This window comes from Microplitis demolitor, chromosome 7, assembly GCF_026212275.2.
Source record: "Microplitis demolitor isolate Queensland-Clemson2020A chromosome 7, iyMicDemo2.1a, whole genome shotgun sequence".
NCBI lineage: Eukaryota > Metazoa > Arthropoda > Insecta > Hymenoptera > Braconidae > Microplitis > Microplitis demolitor.
Genome location: NC_068551.1, coordinates 13,649,417 through 13,670,351, shown reverse-complemented (window position 1 = coordinate 13,670,351; position 20,935 = coordinate 13,649,417). Strand labels below are relative to the sequence as shown.

At 32.5% G+C, this 20,935-nt stretch overlaps 1 protein-coding gene across 1 annotated transcript in view; it reads left to right on the top strand.

Annotated features, from left to right (window-relative positions):
- The window catches only part of LOC103578892 (homeobox protein orthopedia), a 130,496-nt gene that overhangs the window by 18,271 nt on the left and 91,290 nt on the right, over window positions 1-20,935 (top strand). The window contains exons 2-3 of the mRNA XM_014442320.2: window positions 15,317-15,454; window positions 15,542-15,723. Of these exons, the coding sequence (XP_014297806.1) occupies window positions 15,317-15,454; window positions 15,542-15,723 (320 nt within the window). The remainder of the gene's footprint in view (window positions 1-15,316; window positions 15,455-15,541; window positions 15,724-20,935) is intronic.

Sequence of the window (20,935 nt, the reverse complement as noted above, 5' to 3'; positions counted from 1 at the left end):
TTACCCTACTCAATGAAGTACAAATTGATTTAATCTCTTTAATAGTTTTTAGTTATGAAGTTAAAATTTTATATCAGAAGCTAAAAAAAAAAAATGTACATCCGTTCTTTCTATCCCAGGCAGATACCACTAATGTTGACAATTTGGACAGCATTAATCTTTTTTTAATCTGCTAAGCCTTGATAGCCAAGCATGGCTAAAGCTTGGTTCTACCATAAGACAATGAAGCAACTAACTGAGCATAATGTGCTTAAATATACGTAACCCAATGGGGAAAGCACGAGGGGCCCAGGCTTGGCCCAAGTATGTAGAATCTTGGGCCAAACTTGAAAACTAGCCATGGCCCAGCCTTGGTAGAAGCCTGGAATGATAACACAGGGCCAGTCCTGGTTGCTAGACCTGGTCCATGCTTCGTTGTCCGACCTGGTCCATACATCGACAAAACAAATAAATTTAATTAAAAAAAAATTTGATTATTATTAATCTCGTAGAGTTCATGGTCATTAACGTTTAAACTATACAAGGGAGGTAAATTATGTAAAAAAAACTCGGTGAAAATTCTGCTGGGCTGTGGGCGCGACTGCCGTTTTTCTGATTGCTAGGTTTGAACGTTAGTTACTGAACGAACCGACTAATGTTGAACTCATACTTTTATATGATCTATTCACTAAACCATAGGTATAGCCAAACTTGGTTAATCCTACCTTGGCCAAAGTCCGGGTTGCCATTGGAAGGCCAAAGCAGGGGCACCCCGTCTTGGCCCAAGCTCGGGTAATCATAGTAAAGGTTAAGGCTAGATTACCCAGTCTTGGCTCGTCTGGCTTGCCATTGTATGGCCAAGGCTAGGTTACCCAGTCCTGGCCCAGACTTGGGTAATGATTGGGGTGGCCAGGACTGGGTAACCCAATTTGAGTACCCAATTTTGAGCCAAGCATGGGTCAATATAGATGTGCCGAAGCTAGGTTCCCCAGTGCTGTGTCAAGTAGGGCCTCATCGTTCAAGTCTGGTAGCTCTTGCATGGGATTCTCATAGCGGAAAGTTAGAACAATAATCATTCAATAGAATGATTTTCATTGAGGTAGTACGAGCATCAAGACAATTATGAATAAAAGGCTTGATTTTTTTTTTTATATGAAGTTGAACTAAGTCTAAACCAATTCTGAAAATTTTAGGGGGGGGGGGTACCCGATTATTTAAATAAATAAATGACTTCAAAAGTAGGTATATTTAACATTGGCTTTATGGTAAAACGGTAGATGGATGATATGTTTTCACAGATTTCTCCAAAACTAGTCGGTGGAAATAAAAAAGATCTATTTAAATTAAAGTTAAAACCTTAATAAATTATTGGAAACAAAAAAATCCCGTTGTGCCCGACTAATTAAAAAGATATTTAATTGAAAAGATCAACTTTTTCAAGAGTTGATTATTTTTCGTACAAGCTGGCAAAACTGTAGGCCATTAAAAAGAGATAAAATATATTGGAAAGAGATAGAAACAAAGTGATGATCATAACAGTGAAGTAACCTAACCTACAACTGTCAAATTTAACTTATATTTATGCAGGGTATTATATTTATACGGAGCGGTATTTTTTGAAATTTGTCTAATCAAAAATTTTTATTTGTAAATAATAATAGTAAATATTATTAATAATTAATTAATTAATATTAATTATCAATTACTGTGGGTGTGAATGTAGCAGACATCAGAGAAATTTAAAATTATTAATAAATTGAGTAAATAATTAATAAAATTAAATTTTTAAAAAATGCGCGTTCGAAAAATTTTGGAATTAATAAGTACATTTTTTGTAAATATTCTTTTTAAAATGATTTACTCTATTTATTAATAATTTAAAATTTTCCTGACGTCTGCTACATTCATACTTATATATTATTAATTTAAAAAAATGTCAATAAGTTAATACACAGTTGTAGGCATAGAATTATTAATAATTAAAAACAATAAACATTTTTATAATTATTTATCTATTTTATTAAATTCAGTGTCAATATTTTTAATAATTTTACGAGTTTTAGTACACAATTTTTTTATAATAGCTGATGATTTTGTCACTAAATTGACACTTGTTTACACTCGATGTTTATTTTGAATTCACAAATAACAACAAGAAATAATAATCACAGCAATCACAGTGTTGCCATACGTACTGTCGCGGTCACATGATTATCATCACCCCTTTACCGCGCGCTCAGAGCAGCCTATCCTCACCATGCCTCCTACTCGTACTACCTTAAATTACTTGAATGTGCGAAAATTTAATCAACTTATAATTCTTATATGGTTCAATATATAACATATATTCTTTCGGCCAGAAATAAAACTTTATTGGAAATTTACCATAAATTATTTTCTTCGATCTGGAATATACTTTTTTTTTTATAAGAGTGATTTTTTCTCTCAATGTAGCGATAATGTTTTTATCGAAAAAATTTCGAAAATTTTATATCAATCTTGTGTAATCTTGTGTAATGTCTCTACGAATGAGGTAGAGACGGAATATGGAAAATCGATCTTCGGCGTAGATTGCCGAAATTGATCGATTGTAATTACTGTAGCAACGCTACAGAACTCCCTTTGTTTTTTTTTTTGTTTTAAATTTAATACACGATAATTAAAGTAATGGAATATTTACAAATGATATGAATAAATAAATAAGTAAATGAATGAATATAATACAGTGGTGAATTCTTACTTTGTAAAAAAAAAACTTTTAACTAAAAAACATTAAAACGTGTAAATTTTTAAATATTAAACCGGACTCGGCATTTTTGGGTCTCGGTTGCTGTGTTATTTGGCGGGGAGTTTGCTATCGTCATTGTCGTGTCGATTGGATTCGCCTCGTAAACCGGTTTCAATCTGTCCACTGAAATAGCGATTTGTCGTCCACGAAAATCGACGATGAAGTATTTATCGTGCCGAGTTATTACACGATATGGACCTTCGTATGGCGCTGTGAAAGATGGTCCAACCTGGTCATTCCGTACCAGTACATGACTGCAAGTACTAAGGTTCCTGAAACAGAAAACAGAATGCTTGCCATGACGCGACATTTCGGCCGGTGCCAATGAGTTGAAATGACGTTTTAGAGTATTGACGATGTTATGAGGCGTAGTTTTATTAGTGGGAGGTAGTAACTCACCGGGTAATCGTATAGGCTCACCGTATACTAATTCAGCCGGGGTCGTCTGGACGTCGTCTTTCCAAGCAGCTCGTAAGCCGAGCAAAATGGCTGGTAATGCGTCATACCATGACTCTCAATGACACAAGAGTGCTGCCTTTAGCTGACGATGTAAACGTTCGACGACACCGTTGGCTTGCGGATGATACGGTGTAGTATGTAGGTATTTTATTCCGTACATTTTTAGTAACGACTGAAATAACGATGATTCGAATTGCGGACCTTGGTCCGAGGTAATGCGTTTAGGTACTCCGTGGCGAGAAATCCAATGCAGCGATAGTGCATGTTCTACCATCTCTGCAGTTCCATTTGATAACGGTACAGCCTCAAAAAACCTCGTGAATCGGTCGATGATCGTTAGGCATTGATTGAAGCCCCTTGACGATTTTAGAGACACCTGATCGATATGTATGTGCTCGAATCGTTTAGTTGGAGGTTGAAAACTGGTGATCGGCGATGACACGTGTCTATGGATTTTATTTTTCTGGCGATCGATGCAAGATTTCGCCCATTCACGGCAATCTTTATTAATCGACGGCCAAACGTATCGTTTGGAGACAATTTTTAGCGATCCTTTAATTCCAGGGTGACCGAGCGTGTGTAGCGAGTCGAACACTTTTTATCCTTAGCGGTCCTGGAACGTATGGACGCACTGTACCTGACGCAGTGTCACAATACAGTACAGGTCCATTATCAAGTTGAATTGTTTTTAAAGTCAAAGCAGTTGTCTGACGTAACAACTGTTGAAGTTCGTCGTTGGTTTGTTGAGCGTCGGCAAGTTCTTGCGACGTGATAGCAGTAGATACTGCTTCGACACGTGACAATGTGTCAGCGACAATATTGTCGTTACCCGACACATGTCGGATATCGGTGGTGAATTGACCGATGAAATCGAGTCGACGAAATTGCCAAGGCGATGCTCTTTCGGTGCGCTGTTTGTAAGCGTGCTGAAGTGGCTTGTGATCAGTGTAGATCGTAACATACCAGCCTTCGAATATGTGTCGAAAGTATTTAACAGCCTCGTAGATGGCATTCAATTCGCAATCGTACGTCGACAATTTTTGAATCGACGGGGGCACTTTTCGACTGAAAAATGCCTGTGGTTGCCAGTTGTTATCCACTTTTTGTTGTAAAACTTCTCTAATACCGATTTCGGATGCGTCGGTGAATATTGCCCAGTCAGCATTGATTTTGGTGTGAACGAAAAATGTAGCATCCGCGAAAGCTTGTTTAGCTGACTTAAAAGACTCTTGAAGTTCGGTTGTCCAGGTGACTAGATGAGAGCCTTTGACTTTGGGTCCTTCCAAACTTTTATTAAGTGGTGCTAGAATTTCTGCAGCGTTCTTGATGAACTTTTTGTAGAAATTCACTGTGCCGAGAAATTGACGAAGAGCTTTTACGGTGGTAGGAGGCTCGAAATTGACAATAGCCTCGACTTTTTCCGGTAACGGCTTAATTCCATCTTTGGTGATGACATGGCCGGGAAATTTTACTTCCGGTTGACCAAACTGGCATTTTGGTACGTTAATTACCAGTCTGTATCCACGGAGACGCTCGAATAAAATTTTCAGGTGCTCCATGTGTTGCTTCTCGTCGTTAGATGCGATTAAAATATCGTCAACATATGGAAAGACAAAGTCCAGGTCACGAGTGACCTCGTCGATGATTCGTTGAAATGTTTGAGCCGCGTTTTTAAGCCCAAACGTCATAAATTAGAACTCGAACAGTCCGAACGGTGTAATGATCGCCATTTTCGGCACGTCTTCCGGTGAAACGGGTATTTGCAAAAAGGCCTTTGCAAAATTGGAGGACTGAAAATATGTTTTCACCGTGTAAAAATGCAGCAAAGTCGTCAAGATAACGCAGCGAGTATTTATCGGCTTGTGAAATTTTCAATTTATCTGGAGCCAGGCGTCTTGCTTTGTACGAAACTGGCGGTCCAGGTAACGTTCGAATGTGATGCACCGTTGAATGTTTTTTCGTTTGACGCTCAGTAGCGTCAGGTCGTGTAATATCGGCAAATTCTCTTAATAATTCCATATATGCAGAACTACCATCGACTTATTTGATATTTGTTTCTGCCGATGTCGTGTGAGAATTTCTAGGTGTCAATAAACCAGTGATGCCATCACGAAGACATTTTCGTTTTAGGTCGACTAATAAGTCATAATGACATAAGAAGTCTGCACCTATAATCGGTTTAGTGACGTCAGCAATTATAAAGTTTTATGAAAATTCACGGCGAAGTCCAAGGTTCAATTTAAGCGATTTTAAACCATAGGTTTGAATTATCGAGCCGTTTGCGGCATGGAATTAGTAACCTATCGGTGTACTGATTGATTTCAACCAGCCACGTGGAACAACGGACAAATCGGAGCCGGAATCGACAAGATATTCCGTTCCTGTAGTTCGGTCTCGGATAAACAGGCGGCGAGAAATCGATTGAGAATCATGAGCCGCCTCTACTGATTCTCGTTTAAGTTTCCCTGCCATTTATGGCCGGAAGCGTATGGTCGGGCATTTTTCCCATGCTTGAAGTGATACCAGCAATAGTGAAATTTTTTAACCTTCCGAGGACGATGGTGTCGTTGTGCTCTGGATCGTGTGTTTGAAAGTTGCTCCTGAGTAAACATTTCGCTATACTCGGCAGCCAACAGTGCAAGTTGCTTACGCAAAGCAGCGATTTCCTCTGCGGTGAATGCGTACATTTTGAAATATAGAAAATAAAAATAATATTTCAAATAATAATAATATCACCTGCACTTAAGATTATTTTATTTTCTTGTCACTCTCCGTTTCAGAGTCTGACATCACCCCTCAACAATGTCTTTAATTCGGTACTGTGCTACCGAAAGATTATCGATGACGCACGGCTCAGGAATGTGCAGCCGGTGTATTGGCTTAATCCTCGATGGTATTTCCGGTAACGGAAAAAATATTATACGCGACCCTGCGCGAAAAATTAATTACAATTTTTTTATCACAGCTCGCGTAAACTTTTATCACTATTCGATTCGCACTAAAGGTCCCCCGAATTAACACTGATACGGCATAACGTCAATAAGATGCCCAGCAATGCACCAAGGGTGATAAAAGATAAAAAAAAATCTGGGCGTCGGTTGACCCTGCGGGCCAGCCCCAAAACTTCCCGCTGTTTTCGACCTCAAAGAGCTCGAAAACATTAGTGTAGATATATTTTCGAGCTCTTCGAGCTCGAAAATGCTATCACATGCAACTGTTTCTTTACGATCTTTTCAAGCTTTAACAAGTTACCTCTTATGCTGAAGTTTGAAAATTTAAGAATCGAAAATCATCAATGAAGCAGTTTTTAAAATTTAGTTCCTGATTATGTTCAGTAAAATAAGTGTATTAAGGCAGAAATCGATGTCAGGGATCAAAATCAGGATTTAAAGAAGTTTTGACTCATGTAAGAAACAATAAAATATGAAATATCCGATAAAAATATTAAGAACTACGTTTTATCGATTTTTTTGTTGATAATATAATTTAAACTAAAAACCAAGTTCGATGACATTATATGATCAAAAGAAACCATAAAAAATATGAGTTGGTATGATATCAGGCACATTTTGTTACGTTATATTATGATTTATCCGGAAAAAATAACATTAAATGTTATTTTTTTAACTTTTCAACGCCGATATCTTTTGAACTAATCAATCGATTTCGATGGTTGACGTGGCAATCGGCGCGTTTTATTGAATTCTAGAGCTGATTAAAATTTGGAATCGATCGCGTCAGCCGTTTCGAAAATATTAAAAAAAACCGTTTTTCACCATTTCTTTCTCCCGCGATAACTCTCGAACGAATTATCCGATTTTGATGTTTAAGGTGGCAATCGACGCTTTTTATTGAGTACTAGAGCTGATTAGATTTTGAAGTCGATCATATAAGTCGTTTTTGAGAAATCAATAAAAAACTAAAAAAAAAATTTTTTTTAACTTCCCGCTAAGAAAATCGACGATTTTCGAAAATTTCGAGAAGTTATTGTTTTCACCCCGATTTTCGAAAATCGAGTTTTCATCAGATATCGACGTTTTGAGGTCCTAGGAAGCTATTCTGACTATTTTCAGAATGATGTCCGAGTGTGTGTGTGTGTGTGTGTGTGTGTGTGTGTGTGTGTGTGTGTGTGTGTGTGTGTGTGTGTGTGTGTGTGTGTGTGTGTGTGTGTGTGTGTGTGTGTGTGTGTGTGTGTGTGTGTGTGTGTGTGTGTGTGTGTGTGTGTGTGTGTAAACTCTTTGTAACTTTTGAACTAATATATCGATTTGGATGGTTGAGAGGGCAATCGAAAGAGCTTGTTGGCCTTCAACTTTCCTGAAAATTTCAGATTATTTGATAAAATAGACTCGAAAATATTTGCGAATTACGAAAAAAAAAAATTTTTTTTTTAGTTTTTTATTGATTTCTCAAAAACGATTTATACGATCGACTTAAAAATCTAATCAGCTCTAGTACTCAATAAAACGCGTCGATTGCCACCTCAAACATTAAAATCGGATAATTCGTTCGAGAGTTATCGTGGGAGAAAGAAATAGTGAAAAACGGTTTTTTCTAAATATTTTCGAAACGACTGACGCGATCGATTTTAAATTTTAATCAGCTCTAGAACTCAATAAAACGCGCCGATTGCTACGTCAACTATCAAAATCGATTGATTAGTTCAAAAGATATCGGCGTTAAAAAGTTAAAAAAATAACATTTTATGTTATTTTTTCCGGATAAATCAGAATATAACGTACTAAAATGTGCCTGATATCATACCAACTCATATTTTTTATGGTTTCTTTTGATCATATAATGTCATCGAACTTGGTTTTTAGTTTAAATCATATTATCAACAAAAAAATCGATAAAACGTAGTTTTTAATATTTTTGTCGGATATTTCATATTTTATTGTTTCTTACATGAGTCAAAACTTCTTTAAATCCTGATTTTGATCCCTGACATCGATTTCTGCCTTAATACACTTATTTTACTGAACATAATCAGGAACTAAATTTTAAAAACTGCTTCATTGATGATTTTCGATTCTTAAATTTGCAAACTTCAGCATAAGAGGTAACTTGTTAGAGCTTGAAAAGATCGTAAAAAAACAGTTGCATGTGATAGCATTTTCGAGCTCGAAGAGCTCGAAAATATATCTACACTAATGTTTTCGAGCTCTTTGAGGTTGAAAACAGCGGGAAGTTTTGGGGCTGGCCCGCAGGATCAACCGACAGACCGATTTTTTTTTTCGTAATTCGCAAATATTTTCGAGTCTATTCAAATAATCTGAAATTTTCAGGAAAGTTGATGGCCAACAAGCTCTTTCGATTGCTACCTCAACCATCCAAATCGATTCATTAGTTCAAAAGTTATAAAGAGTTTACATACACACACACACACACACTTACACACACACACACACACACATACACACACTCGGACATCATTCTGAAAATAGTCAGAATAGCTTCTTAGGACCTCAAAACGTCGACATCTGATGAAAACTCGATTTTCGAAAATCGGGGTGAAAACAATAACTTCCCGAAATTTTTGAAAATCGTCGATTTTCTTAGCGGGAAGTTAAAAAACTGCACAATGATAGAAAAATTCACTGCACGAATTAAATCAAAAATAAATTCACACAAAAATAACTGTGAATAAAATATCACGGTCTCGCCAGTTAGTCGGCAACGCGACAAAATATTCGCGGCAAAACGACGCGAGAACTCGCGAGATTTTATAAACTGTGTAACGCACGTGTTAGACGCTTCTTGTAAAAAGAAATCACGTCGGGGTCACCAATTTAGTGGTTAAGGGTAAAATTTAACTATATTATAATAAACTATTTAAACCAACTTATAATGATAAATAAATGTTTTATTTATCAAACGTAACTAACACAGTAAAAGAAAAGTATACAAAATAAAAATGCTTGAATGCGTGTTCGCAGCTCAGCGGTGTATCTTGTAATTGTGTAATGTCTCTACGAATGAGGTAGGGACGGAATATGGAAAAATCGATCTTCTGGCGTAGATTGCCGAAAATGATCGATCGTAATTACTGTAGCAACGCTACATATATATATATATATATATATATATATATATATATATATATATATATATATATATATATATATATATATATATATATATATATATATATATATATATATATATTTAGTGATACAACTAAAAAATAATGCTGCCAAACTTTCATTAAGTGCCGACATTTTTAAACGAAATTGACACTAAATTCATAGTAAACAAAACATGCCCGGGTCGAAAAATTAGATCTGTTTTAAAATAAATGATAAATTCAAATATTTTTTCTTTAATTCAAGTTTATAAATCGTATTTATTTTATATAGGAATTTAATCTGTTTTTGCCCGTCCTATTCCCTATCCAGGCCAAAATCAGACTTATTTTCGTATGATATTTAGTCTGTTTTAAATCAGGTTTAGACTAAGAACAGACTTTTTTATTATAATTATTGGCCTGTGTTCAATTGTTTTTAAGGATAAAAACCGACTTTATTTACTATCATTTTTAGTCTGATTTTAATCGCTCTTAGATCTAAAACAGGACTTTTTACAAATATAAATAATAATAATAATGATGTAGATTTATAAATTTATTTTAATTTTTTGGTATCTGAAACATGCTAATGCGCTTCTGTAATAAGATGTCACTAGAATTTTGATATTTTCTCAGCCAAAATATTTTCGATTTCATCCAGTAAATAAGAAAAATTTCTTAACATTTTAAGAGTTATTTTATCACTTTTATTCAATGTTATAAATATGCAGTTTAGATAACTAAATATTAAGCTGTCAAACTTTCATAACCTGCCGACATTTCTAAACAAAAGATACTAAGTAAATAGTGAACAAAACATAGTCAATTCTGTAGCTTAGGGGAGACCGGGGCAAGACCACCCCCCTGGGGCAAGAAGGCCCACCTCAAAAATTAACCAAATTTTTTTTTTCTTGTTTTCTTTTGACTAACACAAATTCAGATTATTTACTCATTTTTAGCCCTATACGTGAAACTAGGGGCAAAATGAACTACTCAAAAAATTCTAAAAAAAATGTTTTTCATATTATTATAACCTAGTCATGATTAATTTAATAGAAATATCATTTTTGGTTAATTCTTTTATTTGGTAATATGTTTGGAAAAAAATTAAAACACTCAATTTTTTTCTACAGAAGTGAACAAATTACTCGTATTATATCAAAAAAGGTTATTTCGAGTAATATAAAAGTAAATACTGTTGTTAAAGAGAAAAATATAAACATTTGTAACGCGGGAAATTTTTTTACAATTAAAAAAGAAAAAACTTTTTTTTTTTCATTTTTTTTTTGGAGGGGACCGTCTTGCCCCAAAAAAAATTTTTTTTTCAGGAGCTTCACCAAAATTTTGGTGAATTGAGTTAAAATTGGACGAAAGTAAATAGACTTGATGGTTAAGAGCCACAAATAATAATAATCGGCTTAGGTGGGCCGTCTTGTCCCGGTCTCGCCTAATATTTTTTTATAAGTATTGCTCATAAATAAAAATCTTATAAGTCTATGATTTAATCCAGTTTTGTCCTCGCAAATTTTCCGAACTAAAATTTTTAAAGTTCAAGAATTAATCTAGTTTTGTCTGCCCGTAACGCAATTATTTTTTTAAAAAACCGGTCAAACAGCTTAAAATTTTTATAGAAGTTCAATAACAGACCAAGTAGTCCAAATACAATTTGGTTAGACTAAAATCAGATTAAATTTTTAGATCCGGGATAATCAATTCTGTAATTTAATATTTTTTTTATAAATATTGTTCATAAATAAAAGTATTGAAAGTCCATGATTTAATCAAGTCTGGTCCTTGCAAATTTTCAGAACTAAAATTTTTTAAAGTTCAAGAATTAATCTAACTCTGTTTGTCAATAAAGCAATTGTATTTTAAAACAAAAGATCGAAACCAGCTTAAAATTTTTATAAAAGATCGAAAACAGATCAACTAGTCCAAATACAGTGCAGTTAGACTAAAATCAGATCGAATTTTTCGAGCCGGAGCGACTGGTTCAAGCCTTGGCATACCCCGACTTGAAATTTTTCAGTGCAACCACTTGGGAACCAATTGGGTTGCCCAATGGCAACCCTAGATTAGGATGTAACGCAGAAACATACTTGGGTCCTGATCGGGCAATCCCTATAGGCTTCCAATTGGGTAAGACCAAGGTATTCTCAAATACCTATAGTGATGCAATAATCGACGTACTCTTTGTGTAAATATATTATTATTTTGTACTTTGCTTAATTTTTAGCCAGTAAACAGAATATTAATTAAAAAAAATTAAAAAATCTTACGGTCAAATGGATTACCAAATTAAAACCTCAAGTAAATCAAGAAAAAATCAATTTAATCAAAATTGTAGTCAATTGAAATTATACTAGAACAAATAGAAAAGAGAGGAGGGAAGGACACAAAACAGAATATCTTGTTCAGAAGAAGTGAAAAATAATTTGATTTAAAAATTAATTAAATTTGATAAAATGAATTGTTTATATACAATGTAGATAAATAAAAAAGTAATTTCAACATAAATATTGTGTACGAGCGTAGAACACAAATTCGTTTTATTATTAAATTTTCGAAAAAAAAATTTTTCAATAACGAATTTTGAGCATTTCAGATTGTATATGAATCATTAAAGTTATTAAAATAATAATAATTTTTGCATCGGGCTAGCTACCCCAACAAGTTCCCAATTAAATCCCGATGTGGCAAAACCAATAAAAGTTAGTTATTTTTGCATTGGGCTATCCCAATGGGTTCCCAATTAGGCCCCACGTAGGAAAAACTGATGTTGGGATGGTAATTTTTGCAATGGGATATCCCAACAAGTTCCCAACTGGGTACCGATGTGGCAAAACCAATATAAGTTAGTTATTTTTGCATTGGGCTATCCCAATGAGTTCCCAATTGGGCCCCACTCAGGAAAAACTGATGTTGGGTAGGTAATTTTCGTAAAATTCGATCTGATTTTAGTCTAATTGCACTGTATTTGGACTAGTTGATTTGTTTTCGATCTTCTATAAAAATTTTAAGCTGTTTTCGATCTGTTGTTTTAAAAAACAATTGTTTTATTGACAAACAAAGTTAGATTAATTTTTGAACTTTAAAAAATTTTAGTTCTAAAAATTTGCAAGGACAAGACTTGATTAAATCATGGACTTCTAATACTTTTATTTATGAACAATATTTATAAAAAAAATATTAAATTACAGAATTGATTATGTTTTGTTTACTATGAATTTAGTGTCTTTTGTTTAAAAATGCCGGCAGTTAATGAAAGTTTGGCAGCTTTATTTTTTAGTTGTCTCGGCTGAATAAATATATTAGGGTGCTTCGTTTCCGGTAAAAGTATTTTTTTTGTTGCTCATCAAGCAAAATATTGTTTTTTATGCTAAAACAAATATTCCTGCCAAGTTTGAGCTCTTAATTCCAATCCTAAGTACTTTCTATTTGATTTCCAAGATTTCCCATTTAAAATACACGTAAATTAAATTACTTTTTTCTTAACTTTATAATACTCAGCTGCGTTTTATGATATCGACGCGGCTTTGGTCGCGTTTGTAGGGCGTTTGGTGTTCTTCAAAAGTGCCCATATTAGCTTAGCTGTTTCACTGATGTCCGCTGAGGAGTCATTTTTCGTATCAAATTGACTTTTATTGGCTTGCTGAACGTAAACCAATGAATGCACATCAAAAATATTAATGGAAATTTTATAGACAACTTTATTCCCTTCAAAAAAAGTCCTATGAGTCAAGTCACTAAAGTCAATAGTTTCCAAGTTATAGGAGTTTTAATAATTTAAAAAATATAATATTAAAAAAGAAAATGATAATTGCTATTTTTGAAGAAAACGGAATTTCCTATAAAATTCTTATAAACATTTTCAGTGTACTTTCATTGGTTTACGTTCTGCTAGCCAATAAAGGTCAATTTCATAGGAAAAATGACTTCGACAGCGGACACAAGTGAAACAGCTGGAATTACAGCTAAGTTACTATGGGCACTATTGAAGAACACCAAATGTCCTACAATTTGCGACCAAAACCGTGTCGATATCATAAAACGCAGCTGAATATTAGAAAGTTAAAAAAAAAGTAATTTAAATTACGAGTATTTTAAATGGGAAATCTTGGAAATTAAATGAAAAGTATTTAGGATTGGAATTAAGAGCTCAAACTTAGCAGGAATTTTTGTTTTAGCATAAAAATATTTTGCTTGATGTGCAACAAAAAAAATACTTCCGCCGGAAACGAAGAACCCTAATATATATATATATATATATATATATTAGACTGGGCCCAAAAAATTGACTATTTTTTTTTTCTTTCGATGCTGTGAAAATATTATTCCTGATGACCAAAAAAAATTATTGTGAAAGTTTGAGCCCTTAATATTGATGTTAAGAGGTGTATCGTTACGACTATTGATTTTTTTAGAGAAATTTCATTTTTTACCCAAAACTCGTAAATCATCTATTTGAAAAATTTGAGCGATGTATATTCTCGAAGAAAATTGAATTCCCTACAAAAAATCTCTCTTAGGACATTGACGTAAAATGAGCCGTTTGCTTGTAACCGAGCCTTAAATGCAGATTTGTTTTTTAAATTCTTTGTTTCGATTTTTGATTTTCGTAACTACTAGAAATATTGAAATTTTTTCTAGTCAAGATAAAGATTTCTGAAGGAAATTTAATGCTCTACAAAAAAGGTCTCTTAACATTTTTTGCTAAATTCACTCCTTCGAAAGTTATTCAGGTTATTTAAGTCGTTTTGACTCAACTTCAACTTTGTCCATAAAAACGATTGAATACAGACCAAAAATTATAATAAAAAAGTCTGTTTTTAGTCTAAACCCGATTTAAATCAGACTAAATGTCATACGAAATCAAGTCTGATATTGGCCTGGATAATGACTAGTACGGACAAAAACAGATTAAATTCTTATATAAAATAAATGAATTATAAACTTAAATTAAAGAAAAAATATTTGAATTTATCATTTATTCTAAAACAGATCTAATTTTTTGACCCGGAATATAGATCTTTTCTATCTGCGTTGTTTTGTGAATTATTTAATTGAAAATTACAAAAAGCTAACTTTCGGGAAAAATAGACTACACTAAGTTTTTGTTATTACATAAATTTAATTATCGAAACATCCTTCAATCTTTATCATCAACTACAACAAATTCCAGCAAACAATTGTTTTGTTTTTTTCAATAGTGGCCAATTTTACCGCAGTTTCAGCTGTTTACAGTTTTCAATGAATTAATTCAGGTAACAAATACTTCAAAATAAAAAAAAAATATTTTTTAATAGCCCTATTGCATACACTGATTAACTTGTCCCTACTCTTTACTACAAACTGTAACTATTCATATTTTGTAGAAAAAAATATTTTTTTTAGTTTTAAAATACAGTTTCATTTTGTCCTAGTTTCCTTTATATGTAAGAAAATTCGTCACAAGTGTAATTTAAGTAAAATAATTTGAAAAGAATTTTTCTAAAAATATTTATAATTATCAATAAAGATTAAACTAGTTCATTACGCAACATAACACCCGACAAAGCACAAAAGTAACACTCAAACAATCCACATATAGTAACTCTTATATGAGCAATCTTTCAACACTTGTATTATTTACTATACACAAGTCTCTCCTTAAGTTTTTTCTCTGTCGGTTACTTTTGTGAGGTGAAACATGGGAGCCCTGTAGTAAGATGGTGACCGCGTATATTTGTTCGCCTTGAAGCGGAGACCAGTGACGATTCTCACACCTTCGTGCTAAGTGACCTGTAGGTCCGTCGCTACCGGTCGGCCGGCTTCTGCTCCTATACAAATTTAAATTACAAGTCTAACGGGGTTGCGTTGGCCGCCGACATTCGGGAAAGAATAATCTAAGGGTATTATATAGAAAATCAAAAGACGAAAGAATTACGTGATAAGGATTAAAAAAAAAGAATTGAAAATGAAAAAAAAAAAAAAAAAAAAAAAATTAATGAATCCTAGATTATAAAATAATTGTGCCTTTACTGTAGGAGCGAAAGATCTTCATGCACAAGAACTGAAACACGAAAAATTGGACGGTGTCCTGGGGACAAATCTGGGTGGAGGTCTGTCTGCTGGTGGAGGGCTTACGCTTCATCAAGAATTAATAATGGGCATGCCTGGAGCAGGTAAGAGAGTAATTTAACTTTCTTATAATTTTTATTATTTTCTAAAATCAATAACTTGAGTAATTTTAAGGAATAATTTACTTTCAGGAGGCGCAGGAGGTATTGGCCAGAATGACGACAAACCAACAAAGCAGAAACGACACCGGACGCGATTTACTCCAGCCCAATTAAATGAACTAGAAAGATGTTTTGGTAAAACTCATTACCCAGACATTTTTTTAAGAGAAGAAATTGCCATGCGGATCGGGCTGACTGAAAGTAGAGTTCAGGTTTGTTTCATTTGATTATTTATTTTCTAATTAACTTTTGTAATTACACATAAATATGTGTTTTAATAATAGATAATATATCATGTACTTATAAATGTAATAATTATCATTGTGTGAGCGTCTTAACTCAAAGCCTTTGTAACTACGTCTTTGAATCAATTGTCACGGCCTACCGCAGATTTTGTGGATTAAAGTGAAACTTGTTGTTAAGCTCATTCCTTACTTTTGGTTCTATACCATAGGCTTCAAATTAAAATTAATAATGAGTTTCTATTTTTAATCTTTGTCATGTTTATAATAATTGTTTAATATCTATTTTCGTTATGTAACTATTTAATTAAAAAAGTTACCGTTTACTGCCTTTGATAATTATTATTGCATAAAAAATTAATTAATTTCATTTGAAATATATTCAAATTAAATATTATTCCGATTTAAAGTATTTGAAAAGTGAATTTTTAATAATTACTCAAAGTATCGAAAATTAAAATAAATTTATTTTAAAGTACACACAGTAAAACAGCGGTGTTAACATGATCTCACACTGGTGGAACGATGTTATTCAATCGGTATTAAAACGATGTACACGTGGAGTAAATTAACTCTGATCGGAGCAGACTCTCTAATTCGGAAACAGTGAAAATCACTGAAAAATAGTGTATATACACTATTTCACAACTATAAGTATACCACTTGGTATATTTATAGCTGTGAAACAATGAATAGTTACTGTTTCAGATTTAGAGAGTAAGGATGTGAGTGTAAGTGTTTGAGAATCTACAAAACGGAAAACAATAGTGATAATAATAATGATAATGATAATAATATTTCGTTACATAAAAAACCGATGTAAGTCCACACTATCTCGGCTTTAAGGTTATATCAGTGTTTAATTTAATCCTGAAAATGGTGTTAAAATAAAAATGGGGCCAGCCCAAAAACTTCCCGCTGTTTCCGAGCTCAGGGAGCTTGGAAACATTACTACTTGTAAATTTTTTAGCTCAAAAATTTGTTAGGCCGGTAAAACGTACTTTTACTGAATCATTATAATTTTAGTCCAACGATATCTTTGGATGGAATGAACCGATTTGAACTTTCTTGGTGGCAATTGAAAAGGCTCAGCAAGACTTGAAACTGATTACATTTTGAGGCAAAAAAGGTGCACAAAAAAAAGTTAACTTTATTCAAGTAAGATAATTTTGGACCAAGAATACTAGTTTGAAGAATGCCATTTTTTTTGCTTCAAAAATTGTTTGCTTGGCTCACGGAGTTTCAGGATTCTTAAATCAAGATTTGTTAATACTTGGTTTAAAAGTACGTTTTTTTCACACAATAAATCTATCTCTCAAACCAAGTAATATATTTACTTGGGTGAAGTAAAAATTTCAGCGCTTCAAAGAGCACAGCGTATTTGCTTGTGACACTTATTCGTTTTCTTGGTTAGTTATCGTTAGTTTTGAATTGCAAGTTCACAATTTGAACATCCAAACATAAATCTCGCAGGTAATAATTATTTTTATTTATTGTATATAAATATAAATGAATTTCGTCATGATAATACCCAAAATGATAAGTAATTACTGTGTTCAAACTTTAAAGATTTTCACAGCAAATGTATTTATTTGTCCATGTTTATTCTCTAGGTAACCTTAAATTTTCTATTATTGAAAATGAGGTCATTAAAAAATAATGTGATTAAAATTTTTAGTATAAATAAAATTGTTTTTACAAATAAAAATATGCATTAAACTTCCAAATCATTAGTTTCCCGGGTCAAAAAATTAGATCCGTTTTAAAATAAATGATAAATTCAAATATTTTTTCTTTAATTCAAGTTGATAAATGGCATTTATTTTATATAGGAATTTAATCTGTTTTTGTCCGTACTAGTCATTATCCAGGCAAATATCAGACTTGATTTCTTATGATATTTAGTCTGTTTTAAATCGGGTTTAGACTAAAAACAGAATTTTTTATAACTATTGGTTTGTGTTCAATTGTTTTCAAGGACAAAAACAGGACTTTTTATAAATATATAAATAATAATAATGATAATCTAGATTTATTAATTTATTTTAATTTTCTTGGTATTTGAAACATACTAATGCGCCTCTGTAATAAGATGTCACACAGAGAAAAGTGTTGGCTCGAAACCTACCAATATTTACAATGCTGTCGACCAAACTTGAAACAGAAAGTTTTTTCTCCGTGGCACAAGAATTTTGATGTTTTGTAATGCCAACATATTTTCGACTTTATCCAATAAATAAGAAAAATTTCTTGACATTTTAAGAGCTGTTTTATCACTTTTATTCAAAGCTATAAATATTCAGACAAGACAACTAAAAATTATGCTGTCAAATTTTCATTAACTGCCAACATTTATAAACAAAAGAAACTGAATAAATAGTAAATAAAACATAATCAATTCTGCAACTTAATATTTTTTTTATAAATATTGCCTATGAATAAAAATTTTATAAGTCCATGATTTAATCTAGTTTGGCCTGCCCGTAACACAATTGTTTTTTAAAATAACACGTCGTAAACAGCTTAAAATTTTTGTGAAAGATCAAAAACAGATCAAATAGTCCAATTAGACTAAAATCAGATCAAATTTTCCGGTCCAGGTAGATCAAAAACAGCTTAAAATTTCTACAGAAGTTCAATAACAGACCAAGTAGTCCAAATACAGTCCAGTTAGTCTAAAATGTGATCTGATCTGTGTAGTTACTAAAAAAATTTGATCTTTTTTAGTAACTACACAGAAAAAAAAATATTTTGGCTGAATATAAATTTTCTTGAGTCAAGAAAGTTTTTGTTTAAATAAGGAAAGCCAGAAGTTTCTTCGATCAAGTATTAAATTTACTTGATTTTTAAATCTTACGTCATTAAATCGTTTTTTAACTCAAAAACACTTTTACGATCGAATGAAAATACTTCTTTATTAATTCAAGATACTTGATTTTCTTAATTGAAGAAAAATTTTGTTTATTCAAGATTTGTTATTTACTTGTATCAAGAATAAATTTATTTATTCGAAGTCAATACATTTATGAAGGTAAATAATTTTTTTTTTTAAAACAAGAACCTTACTTTACTTCATTCAATAACAATATCTTTTGATTGAAGAAAATAAATTCATTGTACTAACAAAATTCTGTTCTCCTATTGGTGATATAGTTTCTCCAGGTAAGGTGCATGCCCAACTTGAGCAAAGAGTAAATTTTCTTGGTTGAAGAAAATTATGTTCTTAAGAAATGAATTCTAACTTACTCTTTCTTTTTCGCACTAGCACAGTAAATGGATACCGAGTCTAAATTTCTTATTGAAACAAATGAAAATTAAATAATTGAATTATATTATTATAATAAATTAATTAATTTAGATAATTAAATAATATTAAATAGGGTAAGAGTACCAGTACCCAGCCCCAAACTAGTAGCCAGCCACCTCATGTTAAATTATATCTATATATATTTGGAGCCAATGCTAAAGAATAGGACCGGCTGTCTACTGGTTAGGGGCTGGGTACTGGTGCTCTTACCCTAAATTTGTAATTTTTTTTCTAACCGAATTTTTTTTTATTAAAAACTTTATTATTTTTATATCGAAATTGTTTTATGAACGATTCATATAATCTGTTCAGTATTTTGCTAAAATGTAAAATTTTTCCAAATTATTGGCGATAATATTTTTATTCTAAATTCTGTGTTTAAGATTGATAAATATGACTGACCGTAAGGCCAGTGTGGCTTAATAGATGTGGACAAAGTAAACGTAGCCAGCAATGGCTAGAATGGTTTAGTTGGTATGGCTCTCGCGCGACGCCGAATCGGTCTGGGTTCGATTCCTGCGTTAAGCGATAATTGTTTTTCTCAATTTGTTACAATAATGAAACTCATTGAAAAACTTTCCTATCCGTTATAAACGCCTCTAATAAACTATTTATCTGCTTCACAGCATTGTTTAATAATATTCAAACCGAAAAATAATTTCTTCGATAACAAATAAAAAAAAATAAAAAATCTTTTAGCTTAATAAATTTGTTTGCTCAACTGAAGAAATTTATTTCTCAACTGAAATTATTTTTTTGTTTGTGACAAAAAACAATTTCTTGGCCCAAGAAAGTTTTTTTTTTATTTATAAAATTTTTTTTCTTAGCTCAAAAATATTTTCGTTTTAGCTCAAGACATTTTTTCTCAACTTAACAAGATAAAAGCATTTTAGAGCAAGAGACGCGATTTTCTTGTAAGGAGAAAATTTTCTTGAAACAAAATAAAAACATTTTGGTCCAAAAGACTGAATTTTCTTAAAAGAATATTTTCTATTATAAAGATCGAATCAATTACATCAAGAAATTGAATTTTCTATGTATTATAGTAATAAACTAATTAATAATTTTTAAAAATATATTTGTATATTTTTAAATCAAGTAAAATAACATCCTGATTCCCATACAAACATGGAAAGATTGGAACCCGACTGGTTACTGTTCTGCACCCGGCTCAGTACGGTCCCGCACAGTAGTCAGTGTGGTACTGCACCACAATCGAACATTTGTTTCCAACACCTTACTGAGTCGGGTGCAGAACAGTAACCAGTCGGGTTTCAATTTTTCCGTGAAGTTTGGAAACCACCCCCGATAGCATCGAGGACTTTGAATCGGAAGGACGCAGGTTTGAGCCCAGCAGTCATCGGGATTTTTTCATCAATAAAAAACATGTTTACTTGCTCTAATTAATGCTCTCAATACAATAGATAACATTCTCGATCGAATTCAAATTCTTTTATTTTTTTTTTTTTGCAATTTAATATTTTTTTTTAAATGATTACTAATAAAGTAATCTTGATAAGGATTTGATGAGGATATCTTGGTAAGGATATCTTAGTGAGGATATCTTATAAGGCAACCCCGATAAGGACCTCATGGGTCTTAAGCGTTACATCCATATCAGGATCCTCGTCAGGACACCCTGATCGGGACCTTATTTGAAATAAGGTTAATCTGATAAGGACTTCATCAGGTCTTTATGAAAAATTCTAGTCGGGCTAGTGTAATCCGAATTACACTCAAAATACACCGGAATCTCACGTGTATCACACGGTGGGTTTGTGAAAATTTCACTTTTAGTTTGTCCTTGTTTCACACTAATCTACTGACACTCATTTTACACTCTATTACTATTGAATTTCCAAGTTATATCCTAGT